This window comes from Ceratotherium simum, chromosome 1 (assembly GCF_057802395.1).
Source record: "Ceratotherium simum simum isolate JZ-2026a chromosome 1, ASM5780239v1, whole genome shotgun sequence".
NCBI lineage: Eukaryota > Metazoa > Chordata > Mammalia > Perissodactyla > Rhinocerotidae > Ceratotherium > Ceratotherium simum.
In genome coordinates, this window is record NC_141900.1 from 47,892,605 (window position 1) to 47,911,452 (window position 18,848).

The 18,848-nt window shown below is 35.5% G+C and overlaps 1 protein-coding gene across 5 annotated transcripts in view; it reads right to left on the reverse strand.

Moving 5' to 3' along the window:
- Nucleotides 1–18,848, reverse strand: part of ETV1 (ETS variant transcription factor 1) — a 93,015-nt gene that overhangs the window by 11,122 nt on the left and 63,045 nt on the right. For all 5 annotated transcript variants that reach the window (XM_087427090.1, XM_014788213.2, XM_087427211.1 and 2 more), the window contains 3 exons: nucleotides 7,553–7,621; nucleotides 5,388–5,456; nucleotides 2,218–2,387 (listed from right to left, as the gene is read on the reverse strand). In XM_087427090.1, coding sequence (XP_087283216.1) covers nucleotides 2,218–2,387; nucleotides 5,388–5,456; nucleotides 7,553–7,621 — 308 coding nt within the window. The remainder of the gene's footprint in view (nucleotides 1–2,217; nucleotides 2,388–5,387; nucleotides 5,457–7,552; nucleotides 7,622–18,848) is intronic.

Genomic DNA, 18,848 nt, shown 5'->3' on the forward strand with positions numbered 1-18,848 from the left:
GCAATCAGAAATGAGATGTTTCATTTCGAGCAAAGGCCTTAGGAGATATTTAGTGCTTACTGCACAACTACCATTGAGTTAGTTACTATTTAGAAATGGTATACTGACTCTGATTTACCCAGCCCTTTTTTACTTTATGAGTCTGCTACAAAAAGGTGCCTATATGTTAGTTTGTGATTTGGAACAGATATAATCATATTTCTTCCTTGCATTTAAAAATCAAAGAAATTCAAAATCTGATGGAACTTAATGGTCATCTGGTCCAGTCTTCTACTTATTCAAACTTGATCATCATAAAACTCAATAATTGCTATATAAAGAAATTAATCCCTTGCATAAGAATTTTTACTCTTCTGAATGGATCAATAATTACTGACATAATTCAGTAGTTTCCCCGTCTTAACAAATGTATGGCAGAAATAAAAAATTCTGTTTCTGCTCACTTTCTTTTAATCACAGGTAGAGGCAAATAACTGTTTGATATAAATTCCTGTTGAATGTACTCAGTTCTCGCATGAACCAACTCTTACAGCGATTATTAACATCTTTCACGAGGTGAAAATCACACATTCCCATCATGTTAAAGGGCTTTCAAATTACTTGACGTTGAGCATTTCTAGTCTCAATTTGTTAGCGCTTCACATTTTTGTGGTTCTCTCACTTACATCATTTAAGTACATCTATATAAAAACGAATTTCCTTTGACAGGCAAATTAAGTTTTAGACACACTACAAAATTCAAACACCCAAGCATTTAGCCCACACTAGATAATGGATACTTTCAAATTCTGACATTGAGCCCTCTGGTGTGTGTGTTTGGTGTTGGGCAAGCGAGATGCAAAGCTAACCCCAATACACTAGTGTGACTAGCGTATTGACACAACCTGGAGTAGATTGAATTGCGCTAAACAGCTCCTCTTATTTCATATTCTTTTCATACACATTTGAATCAGATAATCTCTTAAATCTTAATAAGTAACGTGCCCTTATCTTCTGGATATCAAATTAGAGCATGTTATCTGGTTATAATTGAATACATGGTTTCATAGGGCAGAAAATTTAAGATGTATAGGCCCATTAGCTTAGGTTGTAGATGTCCATCTATATGAAACTAATCACTTTGGGTTTAAAAATAGCTGGATATCTTACTGAATTTTTTGACCTTCCTGAGGTGTTTAGATCCTATAGCCAATATGATCAGTAATACACATGTTAGCTAAAAGTCTTCCATAGCTTTCTTGGCTAATGAAAATTAAAGCTAATTTTAATAGTAGCAGAGAAAGCATCTTTAATAAGACACAAACATTTCATATAAAAGTCACCTTTCCATAGAGGTCCTAAATGCTATTGGTGGGTTATGCTGTAATAATAATAGTAGCGTTAAGCCTAAAGGTAGTCCTGGGAAGAATAAAATTGAACTGAGAAGTTCTTCAGGAAATATTCCATTTGTATGCGCATGAGGGCCAGGGGGCGCTAAGATAGTTGAATAGTTAGTTGAAACTGTGTTCCATTTACCAATATTGTATCTATCCAGAGTCCTCTCATTTTGGTAATTTCTTAGCAACATTTTAAATTTTATCCCTACCTTCTAAGGGAGTATACACAGCCCAGCTGACTTGAAACAGATGTCACCAACAATCAAAGGAAAACAATGTTCCTACCAGGTCCATGTCTCCTAAGAAATACTTAAGGAGTGAGAATTTTCCACTATGGCCCTTGCATGCCTTTATCCCCCACAGCTGTTTCTCCCCCAGCCCCTCTTGGACATGACTTTAGTCTCTAAATGCTCCTCTCTAACCCCCTTGACAAAATCAAGATTGTCCAAATAATAACCGCTAATTCTCAAGAACAATTCCTCCATACCCAAAACTAGTTGAACTTTGGCAGACATCTCTCTTCTCTCGCTCAAAGACCACAAAACAACCTGCCCTCCTGCTCCAACTCAGATGCTCCTTTAGAGATTTCCCAAGCCCTGCATTCTTGAATAATGATGCTCTGGCTGATTTCTTTCAACATCAATTCCGTAGGATAGCATTCAACAAGCATGCAATATATTCATTTTTTATTTTAAATGTACACATGCTTTTTCTTGCCCACCTAATTCAGAAGGTTTCCCTAAGGTTTTAAAATTTAAAAAATACGTTTTTGGCATATTCATCAAATATATGTTTCTTTATATTATACCTGGTTTTCCTAACTACAATCTACTATACCCACCTCTTCAGGCTCAATCAGTTTAAACTCCATGCCTCGCCCAGTCCAGGCAATGAAATGAGAATTCGAAGGGTCGTCCAGAAGAGCTACCAAAAACTGCCAGAGTTGAAGTGATCCCCGCCGCTGGTATGTGGGTCCTTCCCGATACATTCCTGGCTCTTGTTTGATGTCCCCTAAGTTGAAAATTTTAAAGTTTCTATTATTAGCAATCTTATGATATTTACATAAAATTTACATTAAATCAATCACTAAAATGGTTAAACCACAACTACTTTATGAGTTTCTATGAAATATAATGTTACCATTAAATATGGATTTAAAATAGTTAAAGGGTTGAATGTAAACCAGGAATCTGTACAAACTTGCAGACAACTATATATAACATATAAGGGTCAAAATAAACGCACACAGGTGCAGAATAAATCCACAGATGTCATTTACTCATAAAAATTTTGTATAACTATCTTTTTTTCGTTCATTTCTTTAAAAACCATAGCATCTAATCAGATTTCTTTGCTTTTATTTTTAATGTCATTACTCACTGCTCGAAGCAACACTGAAGAGGGAGCAATCAATTTTAAGCTCTGGGCATTCTATTTGTACAAATTAAATTCTGCAAACTACAATTTGTAAATACTTCATTGACCTGTATGTGACAAACTATTGCAAATTTTAATGCAAATATTTCAAAGCAAACTTAATAGCATCTTAAACTCTGAGTTAAGTAATCTGCACTTTATATAAATTAGGAAAATCTCATGGGTAATTCAGGGCGCATTGGATTACCATCATCCTGCCTTTCCTCCACACCTTCATATTGGCACTACCACTTCCTCAACTGGGAGCAAATGAAAATTCTCTCATTTTTCTTCATCTTTTGTTTGCATTTCACTCACTTGAATTTAGTTTTCTATTCTTTTTCTAAAAGTCCAATTTAAAAATGTATACACCAGAGCTTTCTATAAATTTATATTTTTAAGCAAGAAAAGTTTGTGTTACATTTACTTAGTTACATACATAGTGTAAAAATCTATTGAGTAGATGACAGCTATAAAGGTGTTAGTGTTGCAATCTTCTGGTTTAAATCTGGTCAGGTATCTTGGTTTTACAAAAAAAAAAAATAAAACCTCAGTTTCATGTCTACTGATTATTTACTTCTGTCTCCAGCCAACCGTCTCAAAAATATGTGGAAGTGGTCACATTGGGGATTGAATGTCTAGGGCCCTGCAAGCATATCATTGTTAATGCATGAATTTCTCTTCTCCATTAAAGAAACAATCCGGACAGAATATATTCAAGCTGATCTATTCACACTAAGTTTGAAGTATAAAACAGACCAAATCACAAGCTTTTTAAAACTTTCCTTTGGTCAGTAGACAGAAACAGACCTCTTAAAATAATTACAGAAAGAACACCACTTTAAAACCTACACCAAATTCAGTCAACAGCTGCTAAAAATTATTATGTTGTTTTGGTCTAAGCTAGATAATATAAAAGTGTCTCTTCATATTGATTTTAATGACAGTTTTATTTCTCTCAGTTTTTCCTTCTGAGATTTACAAATTTTTTCACGGGGGTAACTGAGCAATTTGCAGAAAGAGTGAAACACTGTCATATTTTATCATCTCTAGATTGCTTCTGCCTATAAATGTGACTGATCATGCTGGCCTTAAACAATGAAAAAAGAACCCTTGGTTTTTCTTCTTGTTCTCTCTGCCTCACAAAATGTAAGACTAATACTATCTTCCAAAAAACACTTTCTTAGTATAAAATTGAGGAATATTTAAAAGTCAAAGGGAATAAATTCAATACAGCTAGCTTCCTTAAACATTAGTGTGACTTGGCCTGTTACTTTATATCACAATCTTGTCTATACTTTTGAACTATTTTTCCTCCCTATATGCCCATACTGACTATCAAGATTTCTTAAAATGTTAAACTCACTAAGAAGGAAAGAAACTGATGAAGGTCATTCTAAGAAGCAAAGGCTTTATACCTTGTCTCAAGAGAAAAGACTGTATTTTAGAATCATGACGCTCTGCTAATGGTGCTAAATAACACAGATCACACCTCTGAAACGCAAAGCTTAAAACTAACATCTATTGTAGAATAAGGCCAAAAAACTGACCCCTACTGGAGTTTAATCCTGTGACCTTGAATGAATTTAGCAATTTAAAGGAAGGCTGAAGACTCAGATCTTCCCAAGATTTACCATCCCTTCTGAGAAGAGTAGCAAAAAACCTCCAGAACAGAGTATGTAGTCTTCAAGCAACTAGAGATTGAGAATCAATCTGAGCATGCACTTTGCTGTTTAAATAATGACAATTAAAAACTTTTGAGAGCTACCAAGTCATTACAGCCATGATCCCCAAGGTTTGTGCAATCAGCTAATCAGAGGGCCCCTGCTCGTTTCCTTTTAAACAATCAAAGCAGGAACTAGCAAGACCACTCTGAAGAACCACTACGTCCAATAACTGTGCACTTGTTACCCAAGCTTCCTCGTAGATGCCGACTTTTGCCATCCTTGTCAAGAAAAGAAGATTCTATCTAACTTGACACCCTTTTCTAACATCTGGGACCTTTTCACTGTAAGATCAAGTGATATTAAAAAGGTAATGCTTTTCTAACTCCATTTTAAGCAATTACAAAGTAATGCCACATTAGTAATGAACATCTTCCAGGAAAAAAAAAAAAAAAAAAGGACTAACAATCACTAACTCAATGGGCAGCTATGTTGTTCCTGTATTCCATAATGCATCTTTTCACGAACAATAAAAGGAAAGAGTCTGCATTAGTCATCTGTGCATCCACAGTAGCATGCTTTCTGTTCTGCTTTGTTAATTATGGGATCAGCTTTCAATAAATCTTGAACAACAAGCTGCATGTGCTCAGCACAGCAATGGAAAGGCCCCTCTTACTCTACACAAAGCTCAGCTATCTGGTTATAGCTCTAAAAATGGGATCTCTCATAGGACAAAAGAAAAAAGCTTCTTAATGGGGGAAGGAAAGAGAGAATTTATAAGAGGTAGAGTTTAGCGAGAGTTGAGTGCATCATAAACGATGTGCATAGAAATCTTTAAGTAGGGATGTTGACCATTTTCAGGAGAGGCGAGGGTGATCTCTCCACTCCCTCTTACAAAAATCAAACCTTGAAGCACAAATCAAAAACCTACCATCGAATTTCTCTGGGACAACGCAGGTGTCATCATAAAACTGCCTGGGGCCCTTTTCAAACATACAGCCTGTGGGGGGAAATGGGATATGTTTATTCATGATAGAAATGAAGCTCACAGACAATTTAAAATATAACCATTAATACAAAAACTGGGGTAGAAAAGGACTCTGCCACTTTTCAGCTCTGTGACCTTGGACACATTATTTAACCTCTGTGCCTCAGCATCCTCATCTATAAAACAAGAATGATAATAAACCGCCTACCGTATAGGATTGTGGTGAGGATTAAATGACTTATAATACGCAAGTTAAGAATAGTGCCTAGCACACAGTGATATATGAGAGTTAGCTATTTCCATTATTAGTAATCCAAGCATAGAACTCACATAAACACTGGCAACCTAGGATTCATAACATATTCTCTCCTTTTCCATTTTCTTCCAAGTTTTGTTATTCAATGAAACTAGAGGGAAATCAAAGTGAATTACTGATATTTACCTTGCATTATTGCCCTGATGAACTGAAACAGATTTGGTTTACTCCTTTACTTCCCTGGAGAAATAGTTAGCTAGGCTAACCTCATGTTTTCATCTTCAATAGCCAATGCAGTTTATTTTTTTTTTTTTTTTTTTTTTTTTTTTTTTGGTGAGGAGATCAGCCCTGTGCTAACATCCGCCAATCCTCCTCTTTTTTTGCTGAGGAAGACGGCCCTGGGCTAACATCTGTGCCCATCTTCCTCCACTTTATATGGGACGCCGCCATAGCATGGCTTGCCAAGCAGTGCGTCGGTGCGCGCCCGGGATCCGAACCAGCGAACCCCGGACCGCCGCAGCGGAGCACGCGCACTTAACCGCTTGCGCCACCGGGCCGGCCCATCCAATGCAGTTTAAAGATTTTATTTATTTATTTTTCCCCCAAAGCCCCAGTACATAGTTGTCTGTCATAGCTGCACATCCTTCTAGTTGCTGTATGTGGGATGCGGCCTCAGCATGGCTGGAGGAGTGGTGCCTCGGTGCGCACCCGGGATCCGAACCCGGGCCGCCGGCAGCGGAGAGCACGCACTTAACCGCTAAGCCACGGGGCCGGCCCCCAATGCAGTTTAAAAAAATTTTTTTGAAAACTTTCCTTTTGGCTGTAACATAACTAAGTCCACAATAAAAATGCAAAATAAATCAACAACTTTTTACAATCATTTTCTCTCCCCAATATCCTTGACTGTGGGCCTTCATTTAATTGTTGTTATCTTTAATCACCAGGGAGAAATTTCATACAGTTTAGTCACAGTTTTATTTCTCAAATGTATTGTTCTCTGTAGTGGGTACATAACATTAACAACAACAGGAACAATAATTACATTGTATTTGTGCAAAATTTTTGGTCTTGAATATTTTCGATTTATCAGCTCATTATACTATCCTGTGCACACAGGGATTTACTTCTATTATTATCCTTTATACAAAACAACCAATATTAGATCTAACGTAGAAGGATACATCTATTTCATCTTACTGAGGATGCATAGAATGTTTACATCAAGAACCATGCACATCCTTCCAGAAATACTTTAATGGGGATTATATCCAGATGAAATCATTTTTATTTGTTACTTTGCAGGTTTCAAAGTCCATTAGATCAAAGCTTTCTGATCACGGTTACCATAAACACATCCACAATAACAACTCCTTCTCTAGGCCTCTTATGTGAAATTCCCATTCTTAACAATAACTTGTCCAAAAATGTAAAATCCAGGATATTTAAAGGAAAACATATTTAAATCTACTTTGTTTTATTTCAAAACAATGACTTAGGTCTGTAAAGCAAAACTGAAAATTCCTCGAAGATACTTTTCAGTAGAGAGGAGTAAGGTGGGGGTAATCTATAAAGCACATGTTCTATTTCAAAAGGATGTGGTTGTTGGCAAAAAAGAACACAGAAATCCACTTTTCAGCTGTTTATATGCACATGACTCATGTTAACAACCAAATACAAGATGCATGACCTGAAAATCTTCCTTTCGCTTTAAAAAAATAAAGTTTTAAAATAATGGTTTAGGAAATATAAGTGATTTTTTCCCATAAAATATAATGATTAAGTGGCTGCATCCTTGAGATGCCTGATTATTTTGACAGGTATTTACAAGGAATTTTAATAATGGAAAACTTAACTTCTGTTCTGCTGGGATGAGCCAGGAAGCCTTCTTGCCTCATGTAAATGGAGTGGCAGCTAGGCACTTCTGAAAGAAGAAATAACACCGGTCAAAGAGAAGTCTGGGGATGAAAATGTGCTGTTTCTCAATGGACAGAGTGCAGATAGGAAAGGAAGGGAAACTGACACAAGTCTCCATGAGGCGAACTTGTCAACACATAGTTAACATTTCAGGCAGGGCCTACACAAGAAATGGAAGAATGAGAAGCATATCATGATGAACACTGCTACTCTCGAACAGGCATGTGAATTCAAAGTTTTACCCACATCAACCTCTAAAGATTGGCTCTATCTGCAACCCCACATGAACGTGATAGTGTCCCTGAAACAGTGTCATGAGTTAAAATACGTTTCAAGACATTTATGGAATGAATTTTTATATCCCACGGCATTCAAAGCAAAGATCAACAAAAGACTCATTCATAGTTTATTTCAGGAAAACTGGATAAAAATTACTAGGAAAAGACAAAATCGCTACATCTCTTAAAGTTAGTTCAACATTTTAAGGTGATTGCTACTTTTCCCCCCTCGGGAAAAGCATGACTGGCTTTTCCTTTTGTTAAACACACAGATCATATTCAAAACCAGTGAGGCTATAAAACATAAATGCAACAATTTTATAGCAAACACTGTTATTACCCTAAGAGTGAGGCCTTGCCTATGTGGCCAAGTTAACTCATCACTGAGAAAATAAATTTGGTTAATGGTTAAACTTGAGTCATAGTGATGGCTGTGTATTTAATATGGTTAGCAGCTTAGATATGGAGAAAAGGAAAGAAATATGGATCAGGAGACAAAAGACTAAAATTCAAGTCCTTCATTTACTAATGAAGCTACATGACTTCAGCTAAGTCACTTTGTGTTTCAGTTTATATAAAATAAACGGTTGGGTCAGATGTTATCCAAAGTCTATTACAGTCCTAAGTTCTTTGATTCTGAATACAGAAGTTCACTCACATAACCAGAGGTTGATTCCTGGGGAAGCCAACGAAGTTTCCATTTCAGGAACCACCACTTGCAAGAGTCCTTTCTGAGGCCCTGTACCTAATTTTGTATGTGCTGTTTAATTTTCTTTTTCTTTCAGAAGTTTCCCCAAATTTTATAAGTTTTAGGTCCCATAAACCTGGGCCCAACTTTGCATATAACATATACGGGTTCTATAGGAATGTATAAATATATGATTAAGTTAACTCTATCTTCTATAGGTATTATCAAAGTTTTTTAAACAACACATACAAAAATAAATTTATAAACTATACATGACAAGTGTGCTATTTAATATAAGAATATGTCCTCCTTTCCACCACTTGTAGAAAACACATAACTTCTGAACAAGTAATAAGGAACATTTAAATGAATTGGAATTTACAGACCCTTATTTCTTCTTAACTATCCATCTATAAACTTTCATGCTATAATAGATAATTAGCACTATTTATTTGGCCCAGATGTGATTCTTTCTTGGTCTGGAATGTTCCATGTTTAAAGTCTATCAGATTTTTTAAAAGTTTGCCTGGTGATGAATGTCAATCAAAATATGAGACATCTTTTCACAGAACAAAGTTTATCTGATGTGGTTTGAGTCAAAAATCTTAAGGGCAATCCATAAGAGCAATAACATTTAAAAGTATGTAGGAATCAATAGCTTACAAGTTGAAAGCAGTGTAAAACTCATTATCAGACATTTTGTTATACCATGCCTTCTTTATATAAAGTATTATGTAGTATACAATTCTGACCCTACAAAAGGCAGAGTTAACCTTGTTTCCTATATCAGCATTTATGACGGGGTTGCAATGTAGTTGATCTTCTGGGTTACCAAATAATAAGCAATCCATTTTATCCTAATTTTTTAACCAATGGTACTTCAAATTAATTTTTAATGTTATTTTGATTTATTGCCAGGCCTAAGGTCCCTCAAAGCAGCTGGGCCTGGAAGGAACAGTGTTAATGACTCTGGCATCAGCTCAGCAGCTGCCTGGAGGTGAGCATTTTGTTGTACCAATGTTGACACCCTGCCACAAAATACTTTTACTGACTGCTGCCCAGCTGGAGTGTGGCTGTAAAAACAGCTGGCTGGCTCTGGAGGCAACTAGACGAAAACATATAGGTGAAATTCTATTACATGTAAGTGTGACTAAATGTAGTCTTTCCTCCCCAGGGCGAGGAGAAAAAAAGGAAGAGAGGAAATGTAAACAATTCTGAGAAACCCGCTATTCAAAGCTGAAGGAACATCTGATAGAAGTGCTCTAACATAATGCAAAACAAGCACAATCCTGGAAAACTAGACATTTGACATCAAAGATAGGATTTAAAGGATAATTTCACTAATACTCATGTATCTATTGAACTGGCTGATTTGTTGTTTCCTGTTGTACTTACTCTGTAATATTCTTCATAAATTCTATTTATTAATCTATGATATTTAAAGTATACTGATTTAAAATTCATGATAAATTAGTGACTTATAATTAGGCTAAAGCCAGAACCTCTACTACATTTCCAAAGGCCCAACTTGTGATCAAAAAAAAAAAACAAAAAACACTGAACAGCAATTTAGAAAAAAAATATGTATACGAGAATATAATTGTGTTTTCACCAGTTCTTAATACTATTTATTACACCCCAGAGTAAATAAAATTAACATCTAGCTCTTGAAATTGAGACACTTGTCTAGCCTTGTTTAAATCCAGTCTATCTTTAAAATCGGTGTCCTTTATATAGTCCAGAGAAGCATGAAAAAATATGGCTAAGAGGAGTTTATTCCCCTAAAGTAACTAAAGTCATGTTATCCTAAAGCGATATCAGTTAATTTATGACTATCAGAGTGGGTCAGACTCTAATCAAATTGTAGAAACATTTCCAAAGTGATTATTCAATCAAATGACTAACATGGTTAATTAGGAGCCATAAACATTGCTCTGAAGTTCATCAAAGTAATGACTTGCCCAGAAAAATTACTGCTAATTAAATTGCCTGCTGCTTTCATTTCTACCTTATCTAATAAAAAATCCAACCAATGAAGTTTGGCATTGCATTTTAACTTTTGCTAAATGCTCAGCTGAGATCCAAACTAGCTAAGCAGTGACTTCAAAGACAGAGGTTTTGTGGCAGGGAATGGAGGCACTGCATATGTATTCACTTAGGTTTTTTCATGGAATAAAACTTACAAAATCCAGCAATAATAATAAGCTGTAAACTAACGTAGGCACAAATGTTAAGATGAGAGCATATTTATACTGTTTATTATGTGTCCAGAGATTAAAATCTTAGGATCATTAGTACAGCACAGTGATTACAAACGTGCACCATGTCATCTAACTTTGACCTGGTTTGAATCTCAGTTCTGATAATTTTGGGAGCATGATATTTTGTTAGTTATTTAACATCTGTAACTCTCAACCTTCACATCTGTAAAACGGGAATAATAATGGTGACAACCTTCAAAGGGCTGTTGGGTGGACCTTGGGGTAAGTTATCTGCAACATTTTGCCCAGTATCTGCAAACAGTGAGGATTCAATATATGGCACTTATTATTAATAACAGAATTTATTTATTTATGTATTTATTATTTTTGTGTGTGTGTGAGGAAGATCAGCCCTGAGCTAACATCCATGCCAATCCTCCTCTTTTCGCTGAGGAACACCGGCTCTGAGCTAACATCTATTGCCAATCCTCCTCCTTTTTTTCCCCAAAGCCCCAGTAGATAGTGGTATGTCACAGCTGCACATCCTTCTAGTTGCTGTATGTGGGACACGGCCTCAGCATGGCCGGAGAAGCGGTGCGTCAGTGCGCACCTGGGATCCGAACCCGGGCTGCCAGTACAGAGCTCGCGCACTTAACTGCTAAGCGACGGGGCCGGCCCCCAACAGAATTTATTTTTAAGTGAACCTCACAAGTATTTAAACTGAGTGAACCACGGTACTTAAAACTAGAAATAATTAGGTATCAAAATTACTGTTGTATCTTTATAGCTGTTCTTAAATCACGTATCTATTGAGGTGGTTGATTTGTTGCTTAGGAGTCTTTATTCAGTAATATTCTTCACAAAGCTCCCCATTAACCTATGCTATTTAAAATATATTGATTTAAAACTCATTAGAAATTTATGATTTATAAGGTTTACGTGAGAATCTCCATTATATTTTCAAAATATTTGGAGGTACCTCTCTTGAGCCTCTTTTTACAGTATTAGCCTCTGATATTTGGTGCTAAATGACTTTGGTTTAAAAAGTTTTACATTTAATGTGTAAATTGAATTATGTAAATTTAATTTAAGATAAAAGATTTTTTTATTATTTTGAAACATGGACCAAAGAGCTCTACAACATGACATTAGTACTGGGCCAAATCGGCTTGCAGAAACTAAACTGCCTATAATTTGTCACAGGTGAGTTCGTGGTGATGAAAGCTCATCTAATATCCTGCAAAAATTCAAAGCAGCAAAGCGCTGTTGTCATTTTAATGCACTAGTCAATGTAGGGGAAAGAAGTTAAGAACAGCAAACTAACACCCCAAACTACCTGATTTGATTAGTCTTCACCTGTAGGAACACCGGTAAAATTCCCTTTAAATTAACATATGCAGGTATGAAACTAAAAAGTTGGTTTCTCTCTTGACTTGCACTTTCAAGCTATATTAGGAAACATAATACTGATTTGGGAAGCTTTACCAGAGGTCCGACCACACAGTGCAGTTTTGAATTTGCACATATATAACACCGCTAGGTACTGCCCTGATTTGCATGTTGGCTGCCCAGTAGTACAGAATGAAGGTTCCCCTTCAGGGCATGGTTTGCCTAAAGTTTCTAGAAGCCACATCCGGCCAGATCAGAAAATATTTGCCACGATTTTCTGAAACATCCCTGTAATTTGTTTGTTATCAAATACTATACTAACTTGGAAATATTTCAGACTGTAAATTCCTGTAGCAATAATAAATGTAACTTAATTAAGCATTCAAGTCTCTGAGAGTAAATGAGAAATCCCAGTAAAATAGGTTTAAGTTCAATGTTGTATTTTAATGTGATTTTGCTTTCATATGAGTGTGCAATGCAAATACGGATTGACTGTACACTTCACTAATTCTTTGAGGAGGTGATGTGACAAAATCAAATCCACCTAAACTTGTGTGTGTACATTGATGATGGTGGGAAACTTAGCACGTTAAACGTCCAGGGCGAAAATGTGTATGTGGACATACACCCAAAATTATCAGGTACTTGGTGAAAAATGCGCACACGCGCGTGTGTGTGTGTGTGTATTTCAATGTATACATGAGTTTAAAGAAGTTTTTCAAAAACATGTATCTATTATTTAAAGAAAAATTGAATTGTACCTAGAACTAATGACACCAATCTCATTCAAGAAAGTGAGCATTATGACAGATTTTGCCCAAGTTTTATTTGTCTTAAGCTTCGTACTTTACTGTTTTATTTGTTTCTTCTCATTTCTTGGCAAATTCACAGTTTGATGCTTAAAATCCAAAGGTTTTCTAGAGTGCATAAATAACATGAGCTTTATTAAGATGTATTTAAATGCAAATGCATTCACATACATCCTATCGTAGCATCCTCTGACTCTGCATTTCTACTTGCCACATGAATAGATTTTGTGTAGCTAATAGAGAAAACTATATATATATATATATATATATATATATATATATATTTTTTTTTTGCGAGGAAGATCAGCCCTGTGCTAACATCTGCCAATCCTCCTCTTTTTTGCTGAGGAAGACTGGCGCTGGGCTAACATCCGTGCCCATCTTCCTCCACTTTATATGGAACGCTGCCACAGCATGGCTTGCCAAGCGGTGCGTCAGCGCGCGCCTGGGATCCGAACCTGCGAACCCCGGGCTGCCACAGCGAAGCGCGCACACTTAACCACTTGCGCCACCAGGCCGGCCCCGAGAAAACTGTATTTTATAAAGTTTTCTGAAAAGGATACTAATGGGCAAAAATGTTTTTATAACCATATGATCTCTCTATTATAGAACAAACCTAAAAGTAATTAACTCTAAAATAAGGCCCAATGTTAGTATGTCTGAATTCACAGGTGTGATGGCAAAAAAGTCGTTTTATGAAACCTGTTTGTTGTCAGTCGCAAAAGCTCTACGTGAGTTTACCATTGCCACTGAACTGCACATAAAGAAGGCAGGAAAGTTGGACTTGGCTGAAACTTAAGAAGAGAGTGATGAATTTAGTATTGCCTCATTTACACTTAGATGAGATCTTTCTGATTAGGATTTTTAATAAATTGTGAATATAGATAACATAAAATCTGCAGAGATATCTCTTCTACCACAGCTCAGATGTACTGAACCTACTGCTGATTGACTTGGAAGACAGAAAGAGACCTATGTTAGTGTTTATATGCCTAGCATAGTGTTTACAAAATCTTAAAAAAAAAAAGTATTGCACTTATCTGCATTCAGATGCTTTTAAAACTTAAAGACTACATAACATGAAGTAACAGTATAGAATTTTACCTACAAAATCACAAACTTCTCTTGTAAGCACCTGGGTTTTTTGGGGGACAGTATCTTATATAAATAATGACCAGATTCAAACAGAATTAGCTTATATGATCTAGTAGGCTCACAATTTTACAAGTGTTACAAAGCTTGTGAAGGTTTTTATTAAGTTCAAGTTAAAAATAATGTTGAAGTGATAGGAAACATAAGCACAATTGTAACTTTGACTATTTATTAGATATTATTGTACTCTGACCATTAGGAAATAGGAAAGAAAATATGAGAAAAGATTCCATTAGCTTCCAAAACAGGCCACAAAAAAATTCTGAAAAGGTCAAAGTTTTAATATGGAGCTTCAATACTCAATTGTTCCCTTTCTGGAATCTACATGATTTGAAACAAATACATCACAGATTGCTTTGTCCCCTCACTTTCATCTCTCCTTGGATCACCACAATATTCAGATGATTTATTCTGCTTGCTGTGAACATGAATAATACTAGTAAGAATTTCAGTATGATTGTTTCACTATGTCAGAAACAGCGTAACAGTACAGTATCTTGTTGGCCTGGCACAAAAAAATTGTTTTAACATAAGAATCTCTCTCTTACTTTATCTTATCCTCTAGCTCCAAAAAGTATATTTGTAAATATTAGAAATAATTATGGCATCTCATTCAAGGACTAGCAATCTTTGAGGAAATATCTAGAAGTCAAGATAAAGTCCTTTATTATTGCCTGGACTTCTAATACTATATTAGTAACTTTACAAACATAATCATATTTAATCCCTACAAAAACACAAAAGGATGGGAATTATTTGCCCCTTTTTATAAATGAGGAAACTGAGGACAAAAGAGGTAACAAATCATGCTCAATATGACATAGGTAGTAAATAGATATCAGGCCCAGGATTCAGTATAATATTTCCAGTGTCAAACAAAGTGGGTGGTTTTATTTCTTAATGCTAAGAATAACAAAAACATGTGTATGAAGCAGTGAACTGTGGGGGCCCACACACTGAAAAGAAGGCTCACCAGAATGGAGAGCTCAAAGATGCTTTTCTAAACTTAAGAGAATAGTAAATAAATCACCATGACACATCCTTGTCATTCTTTCAGTTGTGTTTTGTTTTTCACATGTATTTTTGCATATCTATCTTTGTAAAATTTTCCAGACTATATTAGAAACAATTAACTAGAAAATTCATACACACACACATGCTAAAAACAATAATCATTTATTTAATCTGACAAAAATTCCTTGAAAAGGTTTCAATTAAGTTATTCATGTTAGGTAAAAATATTTTATGAAATAAAAAGTCTCTTTTTTCCTCTAAACTATTAAATAGTTAACTCACTTAAGTATAGAAATTCTTCAAGTGTAAAAAAATTCTATAAAAATATTCTAAACCTAAAAATATATACTCAATTATATACATATGTACTTTTAAAAAATAAATAATATTTACCTTCCCTCTCTTGTTCACATTCATGAAACATACACACCCTCAAGGAAAGATCCAAATATGCATCCTTAAACTGTTTCATTTAATTTCAAATCTTAGTTGCACATGTAAAAACAGTTGTATGTTCATTTCACCCTCTTGCAATAAGCGGTTCTGGGCCTAAGCACCCTGTTTATTTTCTTTAAAAAGAAACTAAGAATCCCACACTATAACAGGACGCTCTCCTCCCCTTTCTAATTCCCTTTTTTCATGCTAGTACAACTCACAAGCAGATTATCCCTCCCTTCCCCCTTTCCTGCCTGTAAAATCCAAGTTAGACAAACACTGTGTGGCTAAAATGACATATTTGAATGGAATTCAGACCCACCAGTTCCTGTTTATGTTTCTGATTTGAGAATGTTGTCTTCTCATTCACTATACATTAGGAGCACTGCAAGGCCATAAATAGTCTCGGGTTACATGCAGGCAAGACCAATGAGCATTAATCATTACTTCCAGTCAACTGGCAAAAGCAGCAGCTGATGGAACACTACACCCTTCAGCTCTGTATAAATGGACATTCCAGAGAGTAAGAGTGTGTGTGTGCGTGTGTGTGTGTGTGTGTGTGTGTTTCCTTTCAGTCTCCATTTTATGAATGAAACTCCAGGCTCTATAGAGTCCATTCATGTAAGAGAAATGCTTACAGGGCTCTGCCTCTGGAGATCAATCAGTCATGGGTAAAACTGATATGATTGGTTTAAGACAGCCTTCAGCCTTCCATTACCGACTTAAAATGTAGTCTCTGTCCATTTGACCTGTGTTAATGCATAAAGAGTAAATCCAGACCGTAGTCTCAATTCTCAAATCAAATCACTAGCCAATGCCACTTACTGTAACTGTAGATTTAGAGCATATTTAAGTATTTCTTAGAAAAACTGATATAGCGGTCCAGAGTATTGTTTTGGGAGATTTGCTACTTTAGCTCAGAAATGAATGAGGAAAACCCGTATGAGATATGCTAAGCAATGAAAAGCAAAGTTAAATTGTGAGGCCAATCCATGACCTCTATTATAATAACAAAATCAATTAGGAAGACATCACTGTCACTTTTCACAATTGAAGCACCTAAAAATCAGAGATTAAGTGATCTACTAGTCCACAAATCAGTGGCTGAGTAAAAGAAAATTATCTTTGGATGTTAGAGAAACAGATAAGATGTTAACATTTTCTGAAGGATCAATAGCTCATTCCTTTAAATTCCCAAGTGATCTTCCACTTGAATTTCTTGAAGCAATAGTTTAAAAGTAAAGAGGGGAAAAAATGAGCAGCCATGTTTCAGGAGAAAATGTGACCACAAGCAAATGATGCTTAGTGATGGAACAGGGCCAAGGCTTGGCCTTTGGGAGTGTTAAATATCAGGTACAAAAAGCCAAAGTTCATGGAACCATAATCATGACTGCACTGGAAATTACTAAAGATGGTAATGCTTAAAAATATCTACAGTTTTTGGGAGGGGAGAAAAGCTATTTATGAGCAATTATGGGAATGATTTATGAAGAGTCAGTCCTATGCTGAGCACTATCAAACATATAATAGGTTTTATCAGCCGTCTGTAACTTGGTCCTTGACTCCAGAGGGAAGAAAGCACTTCTCTCTTCCAATGACTTGAAGCCATAGGGGAAAACAGTTGCAGTCAACAAGCCCTGTATACATCTCTAAAAGATTGCTCACGGGATCTTTACCGTGTCTGTAGAAGAAGGAATGAGGAGAAATACGAAAAATGCCTGGTCTTTGGTTTTAAACCTGTGAAGGATTGTTTACTATGGCATCATGACAATTTAATATTTATCTTCCAATGTCTAATGTCTGGTAAATAAAATGGTAGAGAATAAATAAAGTTCTGAGTTAAAAATAAAAAACTCTACCACATTTTAGAGTTCAAAATTGAAATACTTGACACAGCCAGGTGGGAAGATGATAAGGAATCCTATAATCTACCATCCAGAGGAAATATGGAACAGAGCAAGACCACTGAAAAGTGAACATACATTAAATTATTAATTTCAAATAACATTTTTTCAAGGCTTTAAAAAAATTCAGTATTCTTTTAGGAACTACTTATTAAGGTGGTTCAAAGATATGCAAATAAAAATGATGAAGCTGAATATTTTATAATGTAATATTTCATATTTTTAAAAATTATAATTTTTGATCATGGGGCCCTCTATGTTGGAAATGATGAAGTCTGCTAGTTTAGGGCAGAACTGGATGTTCAAAATAAATATCAGTAGCCTTTACTTCTACTCCCTCTGGTCTAGACAATTTTAATTAGCATTTTTCAACAGTTTCCTTTTTGTAATCACTGCATTCCTTGTCTTTCTTGAACAATATTTTTGGTTGTTTACTTATGTGTAACTTGATTGTTCAGAAAGGATGTAAGCAAATTTATTAGAAAATATGTATGAATTTTCCTAAAATATATATCTTCTCTTATAAGTAAAGAATAAGAAATAATTTTAAAAAATAATATACTCTGACGACAGAATTTCTGAGATATTACTATAGTAATAGTAATAACAACCATATAGTAATAGTTTAGAGGTAGACTACTAAGTAATTTTCGCCTTCTGAATTTTGGTTGTTTTTTTTTTCATTTTGTGCAAGTTGAGTCAGTTGATTGAGGCACTGACAAATCATCTCCAAACACATAAAGCACTATTTATTTATATTTCTGTGTGGCTGCAGAAAATAATGTTCTTCTTGCTCTGTTGTCCACTGATTTCATCATATAACTTTCACTTTAAAGCCATATTATAAGCTCTGCAAGGAGAATCCCAAGCAATGCATACTAGAAGCAGCCCCAGGAATTACTTCACTACTTACTCTACTATATGGTTAAGATGAGGACCCACCAACACAGCAAAACGCAGAACAACACTTACAACATAAAAATCTTCCTCTCGCCATTTCAGAAACCCAAGAGCATCTAACTCTCTCAACTAAAGTGCCAGCTTGGGCTTATGTGAGTACCAGATACATTTGTCAGCTCTGACAGAGGGAAGTATTCCTGGCTCTGACATAATAACATGAGGTAAATATTTTTTCAGTACTTATTTCACCATTTCTCTTCCTATATATAATTTTTCTACATGCTAAGGACAGACAATCGTTGTCTAAATTTAAAGTTAGTCTATTGGCTTTCATCAAAGTCTCGAGGTGATACAGAAGGATATGAGGAACTTGGGAAGGAATGCTCAGACGAGGGGGTAGAAAACGTCCATCTTATTCTTCCAAAGGTAAGCTTTCCTTACACTATATATTGCAGTCCCTCATA